Here is a 16780-nt window from a genome sequence, read left to right as displayed (position 1 = left end):
GTGCACCTCTCTCTCATCATTACTATCATTCTCTATTGTATTATTACACACAATTCACCACGCCGCCACGTCCACCAGATTCAACCAGTTGACTACCCCCATGGCCTTGACCAAGTTGCCCTTTAAGTCTAGGTGGACGCCGTCGTACTTCTCGGCCTGCACGCTCATGTTCCAGGTGCCCATGGCCTCGACGCCCCGGCGGGCGACCTCGACGCGCACGCCCTCCTCGAAGATCATCAGCGCCTTGTCGCCCTGGCTGACGAGCCACTGGTCGGGTTTCCGGATGCCCGCGGCGTTGGGCGTGATGAACAGGCGCGGCCAGATGGAGTGCGCGTGGCGCTGGGTCGGCGTGGCCGCCGCCGACGACGAAAGGTAGGGGGCCTGGAGGAGCGTGTGCTCCAGGATGCCGTCCAGCCAGTTCAACGTCGCCCCGAGGTCGAGGTCGTTCCACAAGCCGTGCCCGAAGATGAAGGCGTACGGTTTGGCCGGTTTGGTGGGCGACAGCAGGTCCCGGTAGCGCTGGACTTCGCCGCTGTCGAGTGGGAAGCGCAGCATCATCTCGATCACAAGGTCGATAGGGGTATCAGGCGGACAGGCCAGGCTCGACGGATCGTGTTCCTGGACGGAGGAGGTGGAGAAGATGCCTTGGACGGAGCAGGATTTGACGTCCATCTGGTGGTTGCAGAAGCAGTCCTGTCTATTTTATGGGCATTTAGTCACCAAGACTTGGCTAGCCTCCGGATGGAACGCGAGCTTGGACATACAGTTCTTGTTCATTGAAATTCCAGTTCGTTACGGCGCCATATCCAAGATCTTTGCGTAGGAGCACGTTCAACGCTCCCACCACATGTCTCATCATGCTATCTCCCACGACAATGACCCTTTCGAATCGCGAGAAAATCTCGCAGACTTCTTCTGTAGTGAACCAGCGCATGTCGCATGCAAGTGGGATGAAAGGGCGATCAAATCCAATCCGCCCTCCTCCAGAGAAGGCCTGCAGGAAGTCCTCTCGTGTGGCACACAAGGGGGAAAAGGCTGCATGTAGGTCAAGAGAGGAGATTTGGCATTTGCTGTGATTTCGCCAGGCGTAGTTTTGGAAGGTATCGATTGTGTCTGGTGCTCGATAGGTGGAGTTTTCGGGCGGCTCGAAGGCTGGGATAGAGGCGGTGGATGGATTGTAGCCAAATTCGACGTTGATACAGCCCGAGAGACCAAGGTAGCGGCCAGGCTGAAGGTCTAGTGTCAGTGTATGACGACAATGCAGCCTCTGGAGCCTGCAATTGAAGGGAGGGGGACGTACCAATAGGCCATAGTGAGTCAATGTACACATGACAAACCATACGGCGACAAGAATTAGGAGAGCCTGGATAACGCGCCGTTTCAGCATCATGCGTAGCGAAACACCTTCCTGACCGCGCCGGCTTCGAGGTCTTCAACGTTGGGAGAAGGCGGACGAGGAGGAGAGACGAGAGAGATGCGGGCGATGGTGATGGTGACAGTGAAAGATTGCTGGGCCGGAAGAACTATTCACCGATCAGTATCAGGTTGTCCCAAGCGGTCGACAAGGATACTCACCTCGTCAGGTTGTTGACTATACAGCTGTTTTGAGAAAGTCGTCTATGAGGGTGAGGCAGACGCCGTATCCTGCCACGGTCTTCACTGTTGCTGCCATAGCCTAGCCTTGACCATCTTCCCATATTAACCCTGGGACACACTGTTCAACAACTGCTGGTCGTACCTTTGCACTCGGAAGGTCCCCTGCCATCAAAAGACAGGATGAGATCTGTATTGTGCACAAAACACTTGATTCATTCGTTCACTGTCACCACTCAACGAGCTCCGTCACACACGGGTCGACAGCCAGCCTCCAGAAGTGGGCTGCAGTGGCTCTTGCAGGAGTGGTAGAGTCTTCTGCCTCCGCAGTTCAACTTGTAGATTTTCTTCATCCCATCTCCTTCTCTCCGTTCGAGCCTTTTCTAGCTGTTGTGTTCTGCCCAGACCGAGTCCGAACAGCCCCTTGCTGCTCTCGACTTCTTGTTCCTTTTTCGCCGCAAGTCGCGCCATCTGTTGGGACATGGCTTTCCAGTTTTGGAGGCCGGTTTCCAAACATTCGCGGCATCGATCCCTTCCATCTTGCTCCTTCTGTTCGTCCATGACCCACATGATGGCTTCGGCGGCTTCAACACTGTCTCTGGTCCAGCTGAGGCCTTTTGCTCGTTCGCTATCACTTGTGGCGAACAGGATTTCGCCAATGTATGTCATGAGTCCGACCTCCTCACAAGCTTCCTTCAAGGTGTGATATGGCCTTTCGTTACCGGTAGGTGGAGGTGGAGGATACGGCCTCTCGACCAATAGGTCTTTCAAAGCATATACGTAGGACAACCAACTGTCATCCTTCTTCTCCGGTTTGACTCTTGACGGTCCAATGGCTGGGCCAAGGGGAGACGCAGGCAGAGTCTTCCTGGCTCGCAGAACGCTTAGGAACACCGGAAGAGCTTTCTTGACGTTCCCTTCTCTGACGTGGTGCACTCCGAATGCAGTGCAGACTCGCAGGATGTTGTCGCTCACGGCATCTTCTCGCCCTTTGAGAATCAACCCCGACTGCACGTCTATCACATCCGCAGTCCCCGTCGGCAGACCGGATTGAGCAATCTCGGCGGCTTTGACGTACATTGCCTCAGCTGCGTTACTGTTTCCCTTGAAATCACACCAATCGGCATAGGCCAGAGCTGCGTCGAGTCGTTGCCGCGTATCAAAACCAATCGTGTTCAGTATCTTTTCGTAAAAAACAGCCGGAGGGGGAAATGCGTCTTCCACTTCCTCAAAAGTGGGTGGGCTGATATGACCGTATTTCCTGTCGTACGGGAGTGGTTTCGGTCGTGGATTGTTGGGTGAAGGGATACTCTCCCAGGGATACACGCGGCCTCCTCCGGTGTCTCCTTTTAGCTTGCACATCCCCTCCAGATGTTCGGCCACCCGTGCAGCCCCCATGAGGGCTTCATGATACCCTCGGCGCCATTGCTCACTCTTCGCATTCACGTCGAACCCTTCGGTCGTGTCCGAGGCCTTCTCCGCGTGCTTGATGAGAAACTGGCCATCCACCTTTTCATTCTCCAGCCTTTCGAGGACGCTCAGATATAGCCGGCCAGCTTTTGCCCAATCCGTCAGAATCTGGTTCACCTTGGCGCCGTCTGCAAGCTCCGTAAATTTTGCTTCCCGCATCCACCACCGACTCCAGAACGACCAGTCCCCGGGTGTGGGATAGTCTCTTTCAAGCTTGGTGTGCACCATGCCCATGGACAGGATGGTAAGCAGGAGAGCCGCTGGCCACAGGTAGGCATTGATCCGGACATATCGCCAGAATTGTTCTTTCCAGCGCTGTTTGCGTTCGGTCGAGATGAATCGTCCGACATGTGTTTGGAGCGTGTTGCCACGGGGGAAGGGATACAAGAAGGGCAGCTGCGGGCGGAGGATCGGTCGAGCCACCACGAGCAACGAAGCCTTGTGCGTAAAATACCTGGACCGCGGAGGTCTGGAGGAGAAGAAATCGTAGGTTCGGATGCTTGGGCGACAGGTTCTCGAGCTCCGGCCGTAAGACGCCGCAAGCTTTGACAAGGACATGGTAAGTCAGTGGCGCTCAATCGGCACCACGGCCGTCGAGGTCTAGATGGAATGCCTCTACGCGTATGAGATTGTATTGTCGCAAGAGCTATTACCTATTGACCCATCTCCATGGACTGATGAGGAGTTGTCGATCTCGGTCGAGCATTAATACTCAAGCGCAGATTGTACGGTGGTTCACAGTCTCCATGATGTATAAGGCTGTCCATTTCCAACTCGGCATCATTGAAGCACTTTTATTTGAAGCTGTTTGCAAGAAAGACCCTGGTACAATCTCAATGTTGCTTGGTATGGGCACGGACATCGAACTACTTCCTGCTACCAAGGGCTTGCGGGCTTTGGCACTCGATGCTGGCTGCCCCGATGGACCACGTTTGTACGGCCTCGACTCGGGTTTGTCATGCCCAATATGCCATTGGTGCCATATGATGTTTGGGAGATAGTCTTCTGTCATGAATCGGATTCGGTCCGTCTTCACCGCTCAACGCATCCAGAGCTGGTGCCCCGTGCACCGCATGCTTGGTGCCTGAGAAAAAGCCCTCGAGTGTCGCACCGGGGGATCTCTCCGCCGGCATCCCCAGCCAGCTTCAAGCCACCACTGCATGCTTTGGGCGCCCAGCAGTTCAGGGGGGGCCCGGCGAGACACGATCTTGGTCTTCGACTTGCTATGCCGGAGCAGCTCAATTGTCAGCACTAGCGATGCGTGCTTGAACTGTTGAACATTTCTTACCAATCTTCGTATTCGATCCTCACCCAGAACATGATTCGAAGGCAGGAAAGGTCTCTTCTGGTTGACGTTTCTGCAGAGCCTAAGCGAATGATAGGTCTTGCATGGTTTGGGGCAGAAACCCGGTTCAAGTTCTGAATTTGTATTCCTGCTCGAGGGAGCAGTTGAGGTCTGTAGACACTATGATTTATCGTGTATGTCACGGTGGAATATTTTGTCGCATGAAGCGTCAGAAAAGTCAAAAGTCAGGCCCGCCTCCTGAGCCCATGCCGATTATCCAAGAAATTCCTTCTCGTCAAATGCACGACAAGCCTCCTCTTTCGGTAGAATCTCGTCACGTCCGAGGGATCTGATCGTCCTGAGTGTGTCCAGTTTCCTCAATCATCCAAAGCAGAGATTTTTAGCGAGTGACCTCCATCCCGTTGGCACCTGTGAGTCGCGCTCTGAAATCTACGCCTTTGGCGGCGGCGGAGAACAGATTGTCGCCTGGCTGCGTGCGTGGCTAGTGCGCGGTGGAGGCGCCGCCTGTGTTTTTGTGCCCGTTCATCAAGACCGAGATGATTGATGGACAATGTAATCGACGTTACCGAAAGGGCGTCCGAAACTTTTCAAACCCTGGTTTCTCCCGTCGTTGGACCCTGAAGCAAGGAGGAGACCAAGCCACGTGTGGTAGTCTCGTCCCCTTACTCGAAGACGAGGCAGCCTTAAACCACGGCGAGGATACTCAAGCCCAAGGCCAAGGCGATCATCATGGACCTTGGTAGACCCATCATGCCTGCGCCGTTGCTCTGCTGCACCAAAGTCGAGTCCTCGACCACCTTGACACATGTCAGATGGGCTTCCGGCAAGACCTTGCCCTGAGCGTTCGAAGGAGCAGACGGGTTGTAGAAAACGGTCAGCACGGGCGTGATGCTGTAGAAGAATGGCGCAATGTCACTTGACACATCTTCCGAGGTGACTGTTTGAGTTTCGATCAGGGCGATATTGTATTTTGTGCCGCTCGACACGCTGGAAGACGGGTGGCAGGTCGTTTGGGCGATTGGGGCGTCAACCGGGGATTGAGGACCGGTGATCTCTGGAGACTCGAGTCAGCAGGCACGTCTCTTAGTTGGAGACTTGAGTGTCCAATCCCACCTTTGGGCACGATAGTTCCCCATGTGACCGTTGCTATCGTTTGACACGACTGCGGAGGGTTTGCCTCCATGGTGGTCTGTAAAGCAGTGCACACCGAGTGATTATCGAGATTGGTTGTGGAACCAAGCGTCTGCACCTGCATCTTGGCTTGAGACAGGAGATCATTCACGCAAGCATCCTGCAGCGTCTGGCCGCATGTGACCGGTCCATATTCCGTGACGCTATTGAGCGGTAGACTCCTTGCAATCCCTTCGAAGAACAATGCACAGCCTGCAAATCCACTGGGGTTCGCCAGGTTCATCGACGGAGGGTAGCCGAGGTAGAAGTTCTTCGTGAACGTGATGTCGTTCGAGTTGGACGACGAGGCCCCGACGGTCCAGGTGAGCGGCGCATTGCTTGGTGACAGACTGGTGTTGAATGAGGCTGTGCCGATGAACGAACTTGTGGTGTTGCCAAGCGTACATTCGTTGTTGGCCCCGCCATTGCAGTCAAGGACGTCGCAGCCAACCAGCTGGGACGAGGTTTGCTGGATGAGGAGCAATAAGCATATCGCCAGGACCCATGTGTGGCAGAGGACCACATGTCCTCTTCGGTCGTGGGCAAGAGACATCTTTCACGAGCAACGACAGCGAACCAAGGGCAGAGATGAGGTCGAACAGAAGGCCATAACCTCTTACCAAACCGCGCGGACAAACAAGAGGTCAAGGCAAAAGAGCGGTTCGACCGCATATTATGAACCTCGTTCTTTGGACCCTGCGCAAACTCACCTGTACATTGAGTTTCCACTTGGATGCATGTCATATGCATGCCGCCAACATGAAACACCTCCTCATGCGAGCGGTTCGGCGAGAATTCAGAATCCAAACGCAAGCACTCCCGAGAAAATCCATAATTAGCAATGCAGATTGTTCTGTGGGTCCGGTCAGCGCTTACCTTGAGTTAAGTTATTTTATGCCACTTGAAGATGGCGGTGTGCCATTGGCTGACAATATTATCTGATGGGTCAATTGCCGCTGGCCTTGATTGGCCCACCAGCCCATTCTGAGCGCTTAACGTTGCTAAACTCGTCGAGCTCGGTCAAGATTGGACAGTGGAGTATCTGCCCCATAGAGCTTATCCATTTTCAGCCCTTTCGCTCGGCCTGGCCTCGAGGACTAGAACCTGGGCGACAGGTCTGAAGTGCTGAGGGTGGTACGCGGGCAGCCAATGGTAGATACTGTAGCTCTTCCTGCAAAATTGCCCCCTTCGACTGAGTTCGCCCTTCCAAAAGTACAGTTTCATTTACAAAAAGCGCCGAGCCAGAGGTGGCAGACCGCAAAGTCGATTGCTCAGTATTGTTTGCCGCCTTTCCCATATTTCAGTCCATACTATATTAAGGGAAAGAGAGGCCGTCCTTTTCACCCAAGGGAGCATAGTTGAGAGAACCAGAGCGTACACGAGACGTACCAGCACCACAGAGGGGCTGTGCTGACATAATGCTGTGCGTCGAGCTGGAGCAAGGCTGAATATCCCTGAAGGTGAACTCGAGCACATATACTTACACTAATTACAATTATCTTCACATGGAATCATGCATCGAGAATACTGTGGCAGGACGCCCAGACGGCCGAGCCCGCAACGACACGAATAGTGAAATACAACATCTGTTGTCTCTTGTGAAAGGATCAATTTGACTCTGTAGTGCGCTGCATGCATGAAATGAACAGACGAACAATGCTATGCTAAAAGTAATCAGATAATATGCTCGCACAGCTTCCCGCTCGAACAACTCCATGCAGCCACTCCGCGCTCACACTTGATGTAATCATGCAAAGCCTTTTGTTTGTCTGAAAACCGGCTCAGGTCAAAAAGAACCTGGGATGCCTCGACTGTGCTGACATGCTGAGAAAAGACATGCGTTTCTGAAGCCGGAACACCCTGCTTGCTCGCTCGAAACAGATTTTCTCCGTCGCCAGATCACATCGCGATCTTTTATCGTAAAAGTCTAGAACGGGGCGTCGCTGGGATTAAGGCATGCTGGTCGACCAGTCGTCCTCGGTTTAGAAAGTCATCTTCATTGAGACGTCATTTCGATGCGTTCCGCGTGTACTCAATAAACATATGCTTCACAAATTCCCGAAAATGTATTCTGTCCCTACTGTGTCATTGTAACATCCTGGTCAGGATCAACGGTAGGCCCGGTGTCCTCCACTTCAAAACGAATGTCTGGTGTTGGTTCTGTGTGCGTGAGAGACGTCCTCCTGACACGTTCTATCAGATTCGGAGGTAAGAATGGTAGTTCGATCTGCCGATCGGATTCAATTCGACGCAGGTCTGGTCTCAGTTGATCGGCAGCGTCAGCTTCTGCGAGTGCCCGTAGCATTGCTTCCCGGTGTGCTTCTTCCTCCATGCGGGATCTTTCTCGGCTTCGCCGCTCCCGACTACTGCGCCTTGGGCCTTCTCCTTGACTCGGCGGAGTTGACGAGTAGCTTCGTGGAGGCGCCAGAAGACTACTCAATCGCGACCGACTGTTCACCCTGGATAGGCGAGGACTATTAGATCGTGATGGGTGTCGACTACCAGGTCGACTACCTGGAATGGTAGACATGATCGCTTCGTGGTTAGCGTCAAAGGCGCTGAATCCTGGCTCAGGTCGCAAAAAAGACTGCCGCACATCGGCTGGGTTCCTGAATGATGCTCCTGGAACGTGCCTTCGAAGCGGTTCTGATGCGAACAAATGCGAACCTGTCCAGCCGGGAAATCTCCTGGGATCGTCCAGCCCGAAATACCCAGCTCTAGGATCCTGTGAATAGTGACCTAGTTCGGGAGGCCGAGAACTGCTTTCTCCAGCCCCATGGGCTGGAGTGGGAGCGGTGTAGAGACTTGAAGTGGACTCTAAGGTATGCCTCCGTGACGGGGTACGAGATGTGCTCCTTGCACGCTCGCCGTATCCCGCGGCTACATCAAATGCGTTGGAATAGCCAGGGCTTCGTGACCGGCGCTCGTATGGCTCCGGCTGGTAAGCGTTGTTGGCGGTCACGATATTGACGTGCGGCGAAGCTTGAGAGGTGCGAGATTCAGGCGGCAGACGTGAACCAGGGGTCCATGGGCCCATATGTTGCACCTGATCGAACGGCAGTAGTGGCATCTCAACATGAAAGCTGGAATAGTCGTGTAAACTTCGTGTCCGGGGTCGTGATTGATGTGTGTTGACCAAGGGCAAGCCGCGATGCGAGTTCATCAGGGCATGATCCAGGTATTGCTCATTCCCGTCAATTGTACCATCATCCGACATGGTGTCGGCACCTGGGCTGTCCGCTTCGTCGACCAGACTCTCATCAAGCGCATCACGACTTTCTCGCTGTGCCTCATCCATGGCAAGACGCAGGAGGTAGTCACGAAGTCGCTGGACTCCGTCCCCTGAAAAGACGCAGAATACATCTCTTTGGGGGTGCGTGAACTCGGCCGGAGCATCGCGGCAGAAGCAGGTCAAATCATCGCGGAGAAATGCTTGCACACCGGTCAATGACAAATGGGTCAGCCGAGGGCAATGGTGAAGAAGTGCCGTGATTCCCTATTCATTGATTAGACAGAGTGATAATCTGACTGGGTTGCTCGTACCTTGAGCGTCAAATTCACGCAGTAGCTAAGATGTACTCGCTCGAGCGATACGAGCTGGGAGGGCACCCCTATCTTCCCCCCGGAACTGAACATGAGCGGGCCTCGAGCCAGGGCTATAATGCTTTGATCCGTTAAGTTCTGACATTTGACCAGGCCAATTCTGCGAAGCTTCGGAAGTTGTGCCAAATGGCGGACGCTGGCGTCCGTCAGCCGGGAGCAACATGCGAGATCGATATACCGAATCCGGTTGCAAGCTTTCACAAGCTGGATGACCGCATTGTCCGTTAGGTTGATACAATGCCCTAGATGAATGTAATGTAGGTTTTTAGTCAATTTGCAGATGGAGGCAACTGCGCGATCTGTAATGTGCCTGCACTTTGCCAGCACCAAATTCCTTAGACGAGGTGCAGCCGGAATAATTCTTGCAATGGCATCGTCTCTGACCTGCTCGCAAGCTGTGAGATCCAAAATCCGTAGCGCGTCGAAGGAGAGCCTGGGCGGGAGATTCGTAAAGGCTGAATCATTGATGTCGATGCAGTGAGCTAGACGCAGCTCTCTCATATTCGACAGATTGGAGAGTAGTGCAGTGACGGATTCTGAGGTGATGGCATGGCAACCAGCGAGGTCAATTTCTAGGATTGAGCGGCAATTTCTCGCAACTGCCGTAATGGATAGATCTGTGGCTCGCGACACGCCATTGAGTTTCAGTCTTTTGAGTTGTCTGCAATTCTCGGCGATCTCCACCAAAGACTCGTCGGTGATGTTGGTGCAATTGGTGATGTTGAGGCCCTGCAACTTGGCGCAATTCTGGGCTACTACATGTAGAGTGCGGTCTGTCAAGGACTCAAGGTCGGTAACATCAAGTGCTTGAAGCTTCCTGCAGCCATCCACCAGGCCCACAACACCAAAATCGGTCAGCATGGAGCAATTGGTCAGGGTCAGGCGCTCGATACTCTTGCATTTCATAAATGGCTGGACCGTGCCATCGTTGACCTTGTCTGCAATTGCGGTTAAATTCAATCTCTTGACCATCTCCTGGTATGGAAAAAAGGACTGGTCGCCCTTCTCCAAAGTTGTGACAACGTTCAGAAGGTTTGCCCACTTGTTGCACAAGGGGCGATGCCACAGAATGCCCACCGCGTACAATGCCCAGTGATAAGACACTAGCATACAGTTTCGCAGGTCAGATGTCGTGGTCAATTTCGCCAAGATCGCAATGAGGATTTCGGGAGGTAGCTTGGATATGGGGGAGAGACGATGGACTTGATCAAGATCGACGTCGTCGTCGCAGTCACGAATGGCCGTGAGGGCCCCCAGAGAGGACTGCGAATCGTTGGCATGGGCCATAAAGTAATCGGTATCTTCATCATCGCCTGGACATGGAGAACTGTCTGAGCTGTCGGATTCGACGGTGACAGTACTGAGGTTTCGTGTGTGGATGGGGGCAAGGCGAGACCGCGGTTCGTCTGCCATGCCTGCGGGATCAGGCTGCGTGAGAGGATAAGATGAGGGAGGCCGTGTTTATAGCAGAAGCGTCACGAGTATATTAGCGTTCCACGGATCTTTGCGTCTCTAAGAGCAGAAACCAGCTCCTCGAAAACTCCTTCAGAGATGACCTGATAGGTAAAGAGTCATTGCTTGGTGGTGACGCCGTCGGTTTGCTTGTTTTCGAGGGGAAGGGAGGTTCGGCGCATCCGGTTGCGGCGGTGAGAGGTCACGACGTAAACGGAGTATGCATATGCATTACACCCTGAACAGAACGTGATAATATGATATGCAGCGTTCGCCTAGGGCTGTAATGGGATGAAGAGGCAGGGAAAGGGTAAAAAAGAGGTGGTGCGGGAATGGGCGTGTGTCGGGCGCAGAGAGTTGTTTGAAGAACGGTGGTCGAAAGATGCAGCCGAATGAAGGATGGAGGAGTCAGGGAGTGAGAGAAAGGAGGCGTTCGGGGGTCACAAGTGGCAGAGTGGCTAGTGGCGCTGGGTCGAGGAAGCGACAACCTCCTACGAGTTCACGCGCCCAGGCCCTGGGACACCCTCGCCCCCCTCGCCCGGGCTACACTAGGTAGGTGCTAGGCTGCAGACTGCCACTTGACAAATCAACTTTATTCCCCAGGCACCTAGGTGCCCCTGGCACCCAGAGAGACACCTAATATTTCTTTGCTAATACGGGATATGTGTATGCAATACTCCGACCTCCCTACCAGATTTGATCTACGAAGACGCTCGACATTCCCAAGAGCCCTTGCTTTTGGCTCACGGGAGATCAACAGTGGGCAACAACGACTTCTCCATTATTTGGTACCCGGTTCCTACCCGCAGGATGTTGAGCTGTGTATCCTCTTGTGATCTCAGCTGCCAAGTTTGGCTGGTGATACCGGGTCCTTCTGCCAGGGTCGGGTCCTTCCAAGTACCAGTAGTTGATGTTTACTTGGGAAAGCCTGTGACCTTTTCTCCCAAAGACCTCTCCAGGGGAGGCTCAAAACAGTCAATCAGCATAAGGGAAGCCTAGTTAGGCACTGTTATTTGATCAACACCAGGTCCAAACCCCAGCTGCTGGGGCCCTAAGCTTGGAGCATCGCATTGCTACTGGCAGACTGCTTAGCCACTTGCCATCAAATATCTTGCCGGAGATTCCACATGGTTTGTTTCCCCTGCTGCACCTCACAACGCTCTTTACATCATACCCTTACCGGATACTCTGTCAACCTACTGCCGACTATTGTTGCAGTGACCCAGAGTGGGCGCAGCAGATCTTGATTCTCGAACCAACAACACCCGAAAGAGACCCCTCGATGGATCCTCACTCTCGGAAACAGCATGCGAGTCCTGTATGCCATATTCGAAGCCTGGCCAGTTTGCGCACCCTGATCATCTTACCACCCAGGCCTGTCCACTTCTCTCCAGACTCGTGGTCGACCCTCAACTGTTGAGATTTCCTCTTCGTACAGACTGATTTTGTGCAAACCCATCATTCTGTCCACCCTCTCTTCATCAGACTACGAATCCACCCTGCTCTCCCACATGACGTGCTCTGCATACCACGGGAAGGCTATGGGGGCGGCGACTCGAAGCTCCGTGACGCCGATAAAGATGCATGCCTAGGGTTGTCGGCTGCAGCTATTGTCTTCCAACCGGCCAACATCCCCCGATCCTTCACGCCAAAGGCTTGATCCCGTCTTCCGAAAAAGCTACATGTTATAAAGAAGGTCCAGACATTTAATAAAGAAGGATCTAGAAGGATCAAGCCGACAGCGTCAACTCCATGTTGGATGGGCAGTTCGATCAGAGGAAGCATGGGTTCTACGAGTGCATCGGTGCGTTGGCTGTTTCTGCAAGCAAAGATCGGCTGTGCTTTACCCAAGTGCGAAGGGTAAAAGGCTCGACACTGCGACTACTGCTCCCGGCAGGCTCCACACTTTCTACGGCTGTCCCTATTTCCAAGTTCGTATGCTATGAATCTTGCCGATCCTGGTGGTCCGGCTTGAGCCGAACCTGTCCCGCAAAAAGTCAAAAGGCGAGCTCCCATGTCGATCGACAACGCGGTCACTTTTGGGCAGTTACAAAAGATTGAGGAGAGCCGTGGCTGCTGTGCAGACTAAGATAACAAGCCAACAGATCTTCCGGCTACGAAGACCGCTACGCATACCCGAAAGAGACAAGCCTCGAACACAAGACGACTTGAATTACATCAGGACCATATCAATGCTCAGAAGGTATGTACATCGTCGATAAGATTGTATGGACCCCATGCCCCTCAATCCAACTGTTAGGCATCAGCCTCGCGGACCACAGTGAGTTACGCCCTTAGTCCTTTTCTCTCTTTGCGCCTTTGGCCCATTCTCGGAGTACATTTTTCCTGATCTTGCCCGTGCTGGTTTTGGGCAATTCGGGGACAATTTCGACCTCTCGTGGCACCATGAAACGGCTGATTCCTGGGTGGTCGCGCGCCCATTTGATCACGTCTTCCCCCGTCACCTTGACGTTCGGTTTGACGGTTATAAAGGCTTTGGGCCGTTCGCCCCAGTGACTGTCGCTGACGGCAGCCACGCCGCACTCGAGGATATCCGGATGCGTGACAAGCATCGATTCCAACGCGACGGAAGATATGTTCTCGCCACCTGGTCAACATGTTCAGCAATTTGCCCCTCACAGCATTTCTGCAGGCAAAGACTTACCGGAAATGATGATGTCCTTTGCCCGGTCTAAAATCTGGACGGCTCCATCTTCATGCCATACCGCCAAATCTCCGGAGTGCAGCACACCTCCAAGGAAGAGCTTTCTGGTTGCGGCTTCGTCCTTGTAGTACCCTCTAGCGCAAATGTTGCCATTGAACACGATCTCTCCTATCTCTTTACCATTTTTCTCAACATCAACAATGGTGCCCTCAGGTACATCGGTCTTGATCACTCTGACAGGCAGTGATGTGATGAAGCCGTGACCTTGACGAGCCATCTTGGCATATTTATCCTTGACATTTGAGAACTCGTGCCATTCCGGCAGGATATATCCTTTTGTGATTGGACCATATGTCTCAGTGAGTCCATAAACGTGTACTGGGTGCAAATTCAGATTTGTCATTTGCTCAAATAGATGTGCTGTCGGAGGACTGGCCGCCACCGTGACTCGCACGGGCTTGGACAGCCTCTGGGCGTTGGAATCCGCGCATAGAAGCGTGTTGACGGTCGGGGCTGCACAGTAATGGGTGATGCCTTCGTCCTTCAGCAGCCGCCAGATCTCCGGGTAGTCGATTTTGCGAAGACAGTAATGTGTTCCTCGCGCAGCAGTCACGGCCCAGGGGAAAGTCCAACCCATGGCATGAAACATGGGCAGGGTCCAGAGATACTTGCACCGCTCACCATCATGATACGCAAGACCGGATTCAATGATGTTGCCCAGAGCTCCCAAATAGCAACCTCGATGGGTGTACTCGACGCCTTTGGGTCGAGCGGTTGTCCCACTTGTGTATGCTAAGGCATTGACGGCAAGTTCGTCGGGCGCCTGGGCCTCGAGGCCATCCCAGCCACGAGATCCGAGTGAGGTATCGTATCGGAGGCCCTCGAGCACGGCCTGATCGAAAGGTCCACATAGCTCGCCCTCGACAGCATCCGTGTCTGTGTCGATGATGATGGGTACGTCAGGATGGTTTTGCCTATAGTCGTCGAGCAAGTTCAGGAACTCGGCGTCGACTACTATGGCATCCGCATCTGCATGGTCGAAGATATAGGCGATGTCGTCCTTTTTCAACCGATAATTGATGGCGATATTGATCGCACCTGCGGCCCCAATGCCGAAGACGGCCTCGAGGAAAGCCGGGGTATTCGTGGACAATATCCCGATTCTCTTGTATTCCTTCTTCTTGATATAATACGCGAATCCTCGAGCTCTGTCGGCGAACTCGATGTACGACCTTCTCAGGATTTTGTTGTTGGCCGTGCGATGATAGATGGCTGGGGCGTTAGGCTCGATGGATGCTGCGCGGGGAAGAAAGAACGCCGGGGAAAGAGTATGGACGTTGTACCATGACAGAGTACCCACGGTGTGGTTGTCGATGCTGAGATTGTCGATTGACTTGGTGGATGGAAGCTGAGCGCTGGCAGGGAATATCTGCGCTGCCAAACTGGACAGGCGCGATTTGGCGGAGGACATGGTTGGCACTCTGGGGGAGGTTGGCTGGGTCCTTCGGTGTACACAACAATCAGTTACGACATGGTGATGATGAGCAGCGGCACCAGGTGTGTGCTGCCGAGTTGTAGGATCCAATCCAGGGAGGGGGGTGGCCTATAAGTTCTCCAGATCTGGAGCTCATACCACCCACCTGAGGCGTCGTGCCACAAATGTCCGAGGCACTCAAGGTGCTGGGTCTGCTAAGTCTGGGGTAGTGGATGGCATCATGGGTGGGAGTTGAAACCCCGACTGCGCGGGCTTTGGGGGACTAGTGAGGCTTCGAAGCGGGCGACAGGCGCCCCTGATACGTCGGTCGGGCGGAACCACGGGGTTGCATAGTGGCTGTTGACAATGGAATGATTTCCGAACCCGGCCTTGAGTCTCCCGGTCGACTCTCGGAGAAAGCCGGGCATCACAGTCCTTTTGCGCCCGAGTAAAGCCCGCGACTTGCCAGCCTCGAGACACCATAGCCACTCTATCAGCCAGGTAGGCCAGTCACGATTGGGACCAGTTTGATTTGAAGAGATGGAAACTATTCGTCTCAGCCGCTGTCTCCTATCAGGGGATGGATCGCAGTGTCTTTTATGCTTGAAGGCGTTCGGCAAAGTGGATGCCGTAGTCCACCTTCAAGGTCGCCTGTGCTTTCAAGAGGCTTTGGTCTGCATCGATGTTTCTTCCGGACGAGAAGAAGCTTCCTCTCCCCCTCGCAGGGTCATCAAGCATATCCCAAGGACCAGAACGTCTCTATGTTCGTGCCGGTATCCTCATCAATATATGGGGTCGGCTCTCTCAGTGAGACATTTTCCCCGTGGATCTCAGCAATCTGTCCTGTCAAGGATGGATCTGATACAAGCTGTTGAACTCCTCGCGTCAGGGTGGACATGGGTGTGAGGATCATGGTCTTGAACAAGGCTTTGTCGGGAGCGATGTTTGTTTCTGGATACACCGGTCAGTGTCGACGTCACAGTGTCCCAGCAAGGAACCTACCGAGGACAGCGGGTGCCAAAGCATTGATCTGAATCGCCTCCCTCTCGAGCTGACGTGCCAGTGACCTCACCAAGCCGACGACCCCAAACTTGGACGCGGCATAAATTGGTGCGACTGCAAACGGATATAACCCGGCATTCGACGCTGTGCAAATGATGGAGCCTTTGGAAGGCATCGTGGCTCCGTTCACGACAGCATTCTTCTTGATATAGTGGATGGCCAACTTTACGGCTGTGCGAGAGCCATTAGACACATCTTCGCCTGCGCGACCGTTCCGAACTCACTGTATACTGTCCCAATCAAATTGACGTCCAAGGTATGCAGAGGTGGCTTTGAAGGCGTGTCCTCGTCCACGATCAAACTCGGTTCTTTCGATATCCCAGCATTGGCCATGACAACGTCGATCCGGCCTTGCTCCCGATAGATCTGCTCGAACACTGCAGCCAGCTCATCCCATTTGGAGATATCGGCTTTCATGAACGAGAAACTGGCGTTGGGATACTCTGACGACAGCCCTTTGACGATCTGCGCGCCGTCTGAGTTCACATCCAGGACCGAAACATGGGCACCATGTTCTGCAAATGAACGGGTGATTCCCAACCCTATCCCTGACGCACCTCCTGCATGGAATTGATCGATATCAGAAATCTGTTAGGTGAGACCGGGATGTTATTGCAGATACACTGACCTGTTACCACGACACTCTTCTTTACGGCCATTGTATCTGTATTGGAACCCCGGTGAGCAATTCTTGCAGAGGGAGTGCAATCTCAGGTTGTTCCACCTACAAACTAACAAACACTACAGGACCATCATCTCTCAAATATCCGGTCAATCCACCCTCCCGGTGACAGGCAGATGCTCGTCCTTCGACACGGAATTGCCCCACGAAATGCCCGTGATTTTTCCATGTGGGGCAGCACAGCCTTGAAGCCCCTTAGACCCCGATTCTCGCTGAAGGCCAGTCGAGCAATTGCCGAGAGCTAGGCAGGAATAGATGAGGCCAACTGGGAAATCCCCTCATCGGATATGGACCCATCTGCCT

General features: G+C 53.6%; 5 protein-coding genes across 5 annotated transcripts; all 5 read right to left on the bottom strand.

Moving 5' to 3' along the window:
- Positions 1-54: 54 nt before the first annotated feature.
- On the bottom strand, positions 55-3621 carry AYL99_05616 (hypothetical protein; the record flags this gene model as incomplete). Its single annotated transcript, XM_018837128.1, has 5 exons — positions 55-697; positions 765-1228; positions 1301-1363; positions 1414-1523; positions 1851-3621. The coding sequence occupies 5 exons, from the start codon at positions 3619-3621 to the stop codon at positions 55-57; spliced, it is 3051 nt and encodes a 1016-aa protein (XP_018693981.1).
- A 1431-nt stretch (positions 3622-5052) lies between these two features.
- Positions 5053-6092, bottom strand: AYL99_05615 (hypothetical protein; the record flags this gene model as incomplete). Its single annotated transcript, XM_018837127.1, has 2 exons — positions 5053-5423; positions 5483-6092. 2 exons carry the CDS (start codon positions 6090-6092, stop codon positions 5053-5055), a joined length of 981 nt encoding a protein of 326 aa, XP_018693980.1.
- A 1524-nt stretch (positions 6093-7616) lies between these two features.
- AYL99_05614 (hypothetical protein) lies at positions 7617-10555 on the bottom strand (the record flags this gene model as incomplete). Its single annotated transcript, XM_018837126.1, has 2 exons — positions 7617-9035; positions 9083-10555. The coding sequence occupies 2 exons, from the start codon at positions 10553-10555 to the stop codon at positions 7617-7619; spliced, it is 2892 nt and encodes a 963-aa protein (XP_018693979.1).
- Positions 10556-12888: 2333 nt separating this feature from the next.
- Positions 12889-14730, bottom strand: AYL99_05613 (hypothetical protein; the record flags this gene model as incomplete). Its single annotated transcript, XM_018837125.1, has 2 exons — positions 12889-13202; positions 13260-14730. The coding sequence occupies 2 exons, from the start codon at positions 14728-14730 to the stop codon at positions 12889-12891; spliced, it is 1785 nt and encodes a 594-aa protein (XP_018693978.1).
- A 733-nt stretch (positions 14731-15463) lies between these two features.
- On the bottom strand, positions 15464-16454 carry AYL99_05612 (hypothetical protein; the record flags this gene model as incomplete). The annotated part of the gene is made up of 4 exons (XM_018837124.1): positions 15464-15684; positions 15736-15966; positions 16020-16355; positions 16424-16454. The coding sequence occupies 4 exons, from the start codon at positions 16452-16454 to the stop codon at positions 15464-15466; spliced, it is 819 nt and encodes a 272-aa protein (XP_018693977.1).
- Between the last annotated feature and the right edge of the window lie 326 nt (positions 16455-16780).

The sequence above is a fragment of the Fonsecaea erecta genome, assembly GCF_001651985.1.
Source record: "Fonsecaea erecta strain CBS 125763 chromosome Unknown Scaff4, whole genome shotgun sequence".
NCBI lineage: Eukaryota > Fungi > Ascomycota > Eurotiomycetes > Chaetothyriales > Herpotrichiellaceae > Fonsecaea > Fonsecaea erecta.
This window is presented reverse-complemented; position numbering and strand designations above follow the sequence as displayed.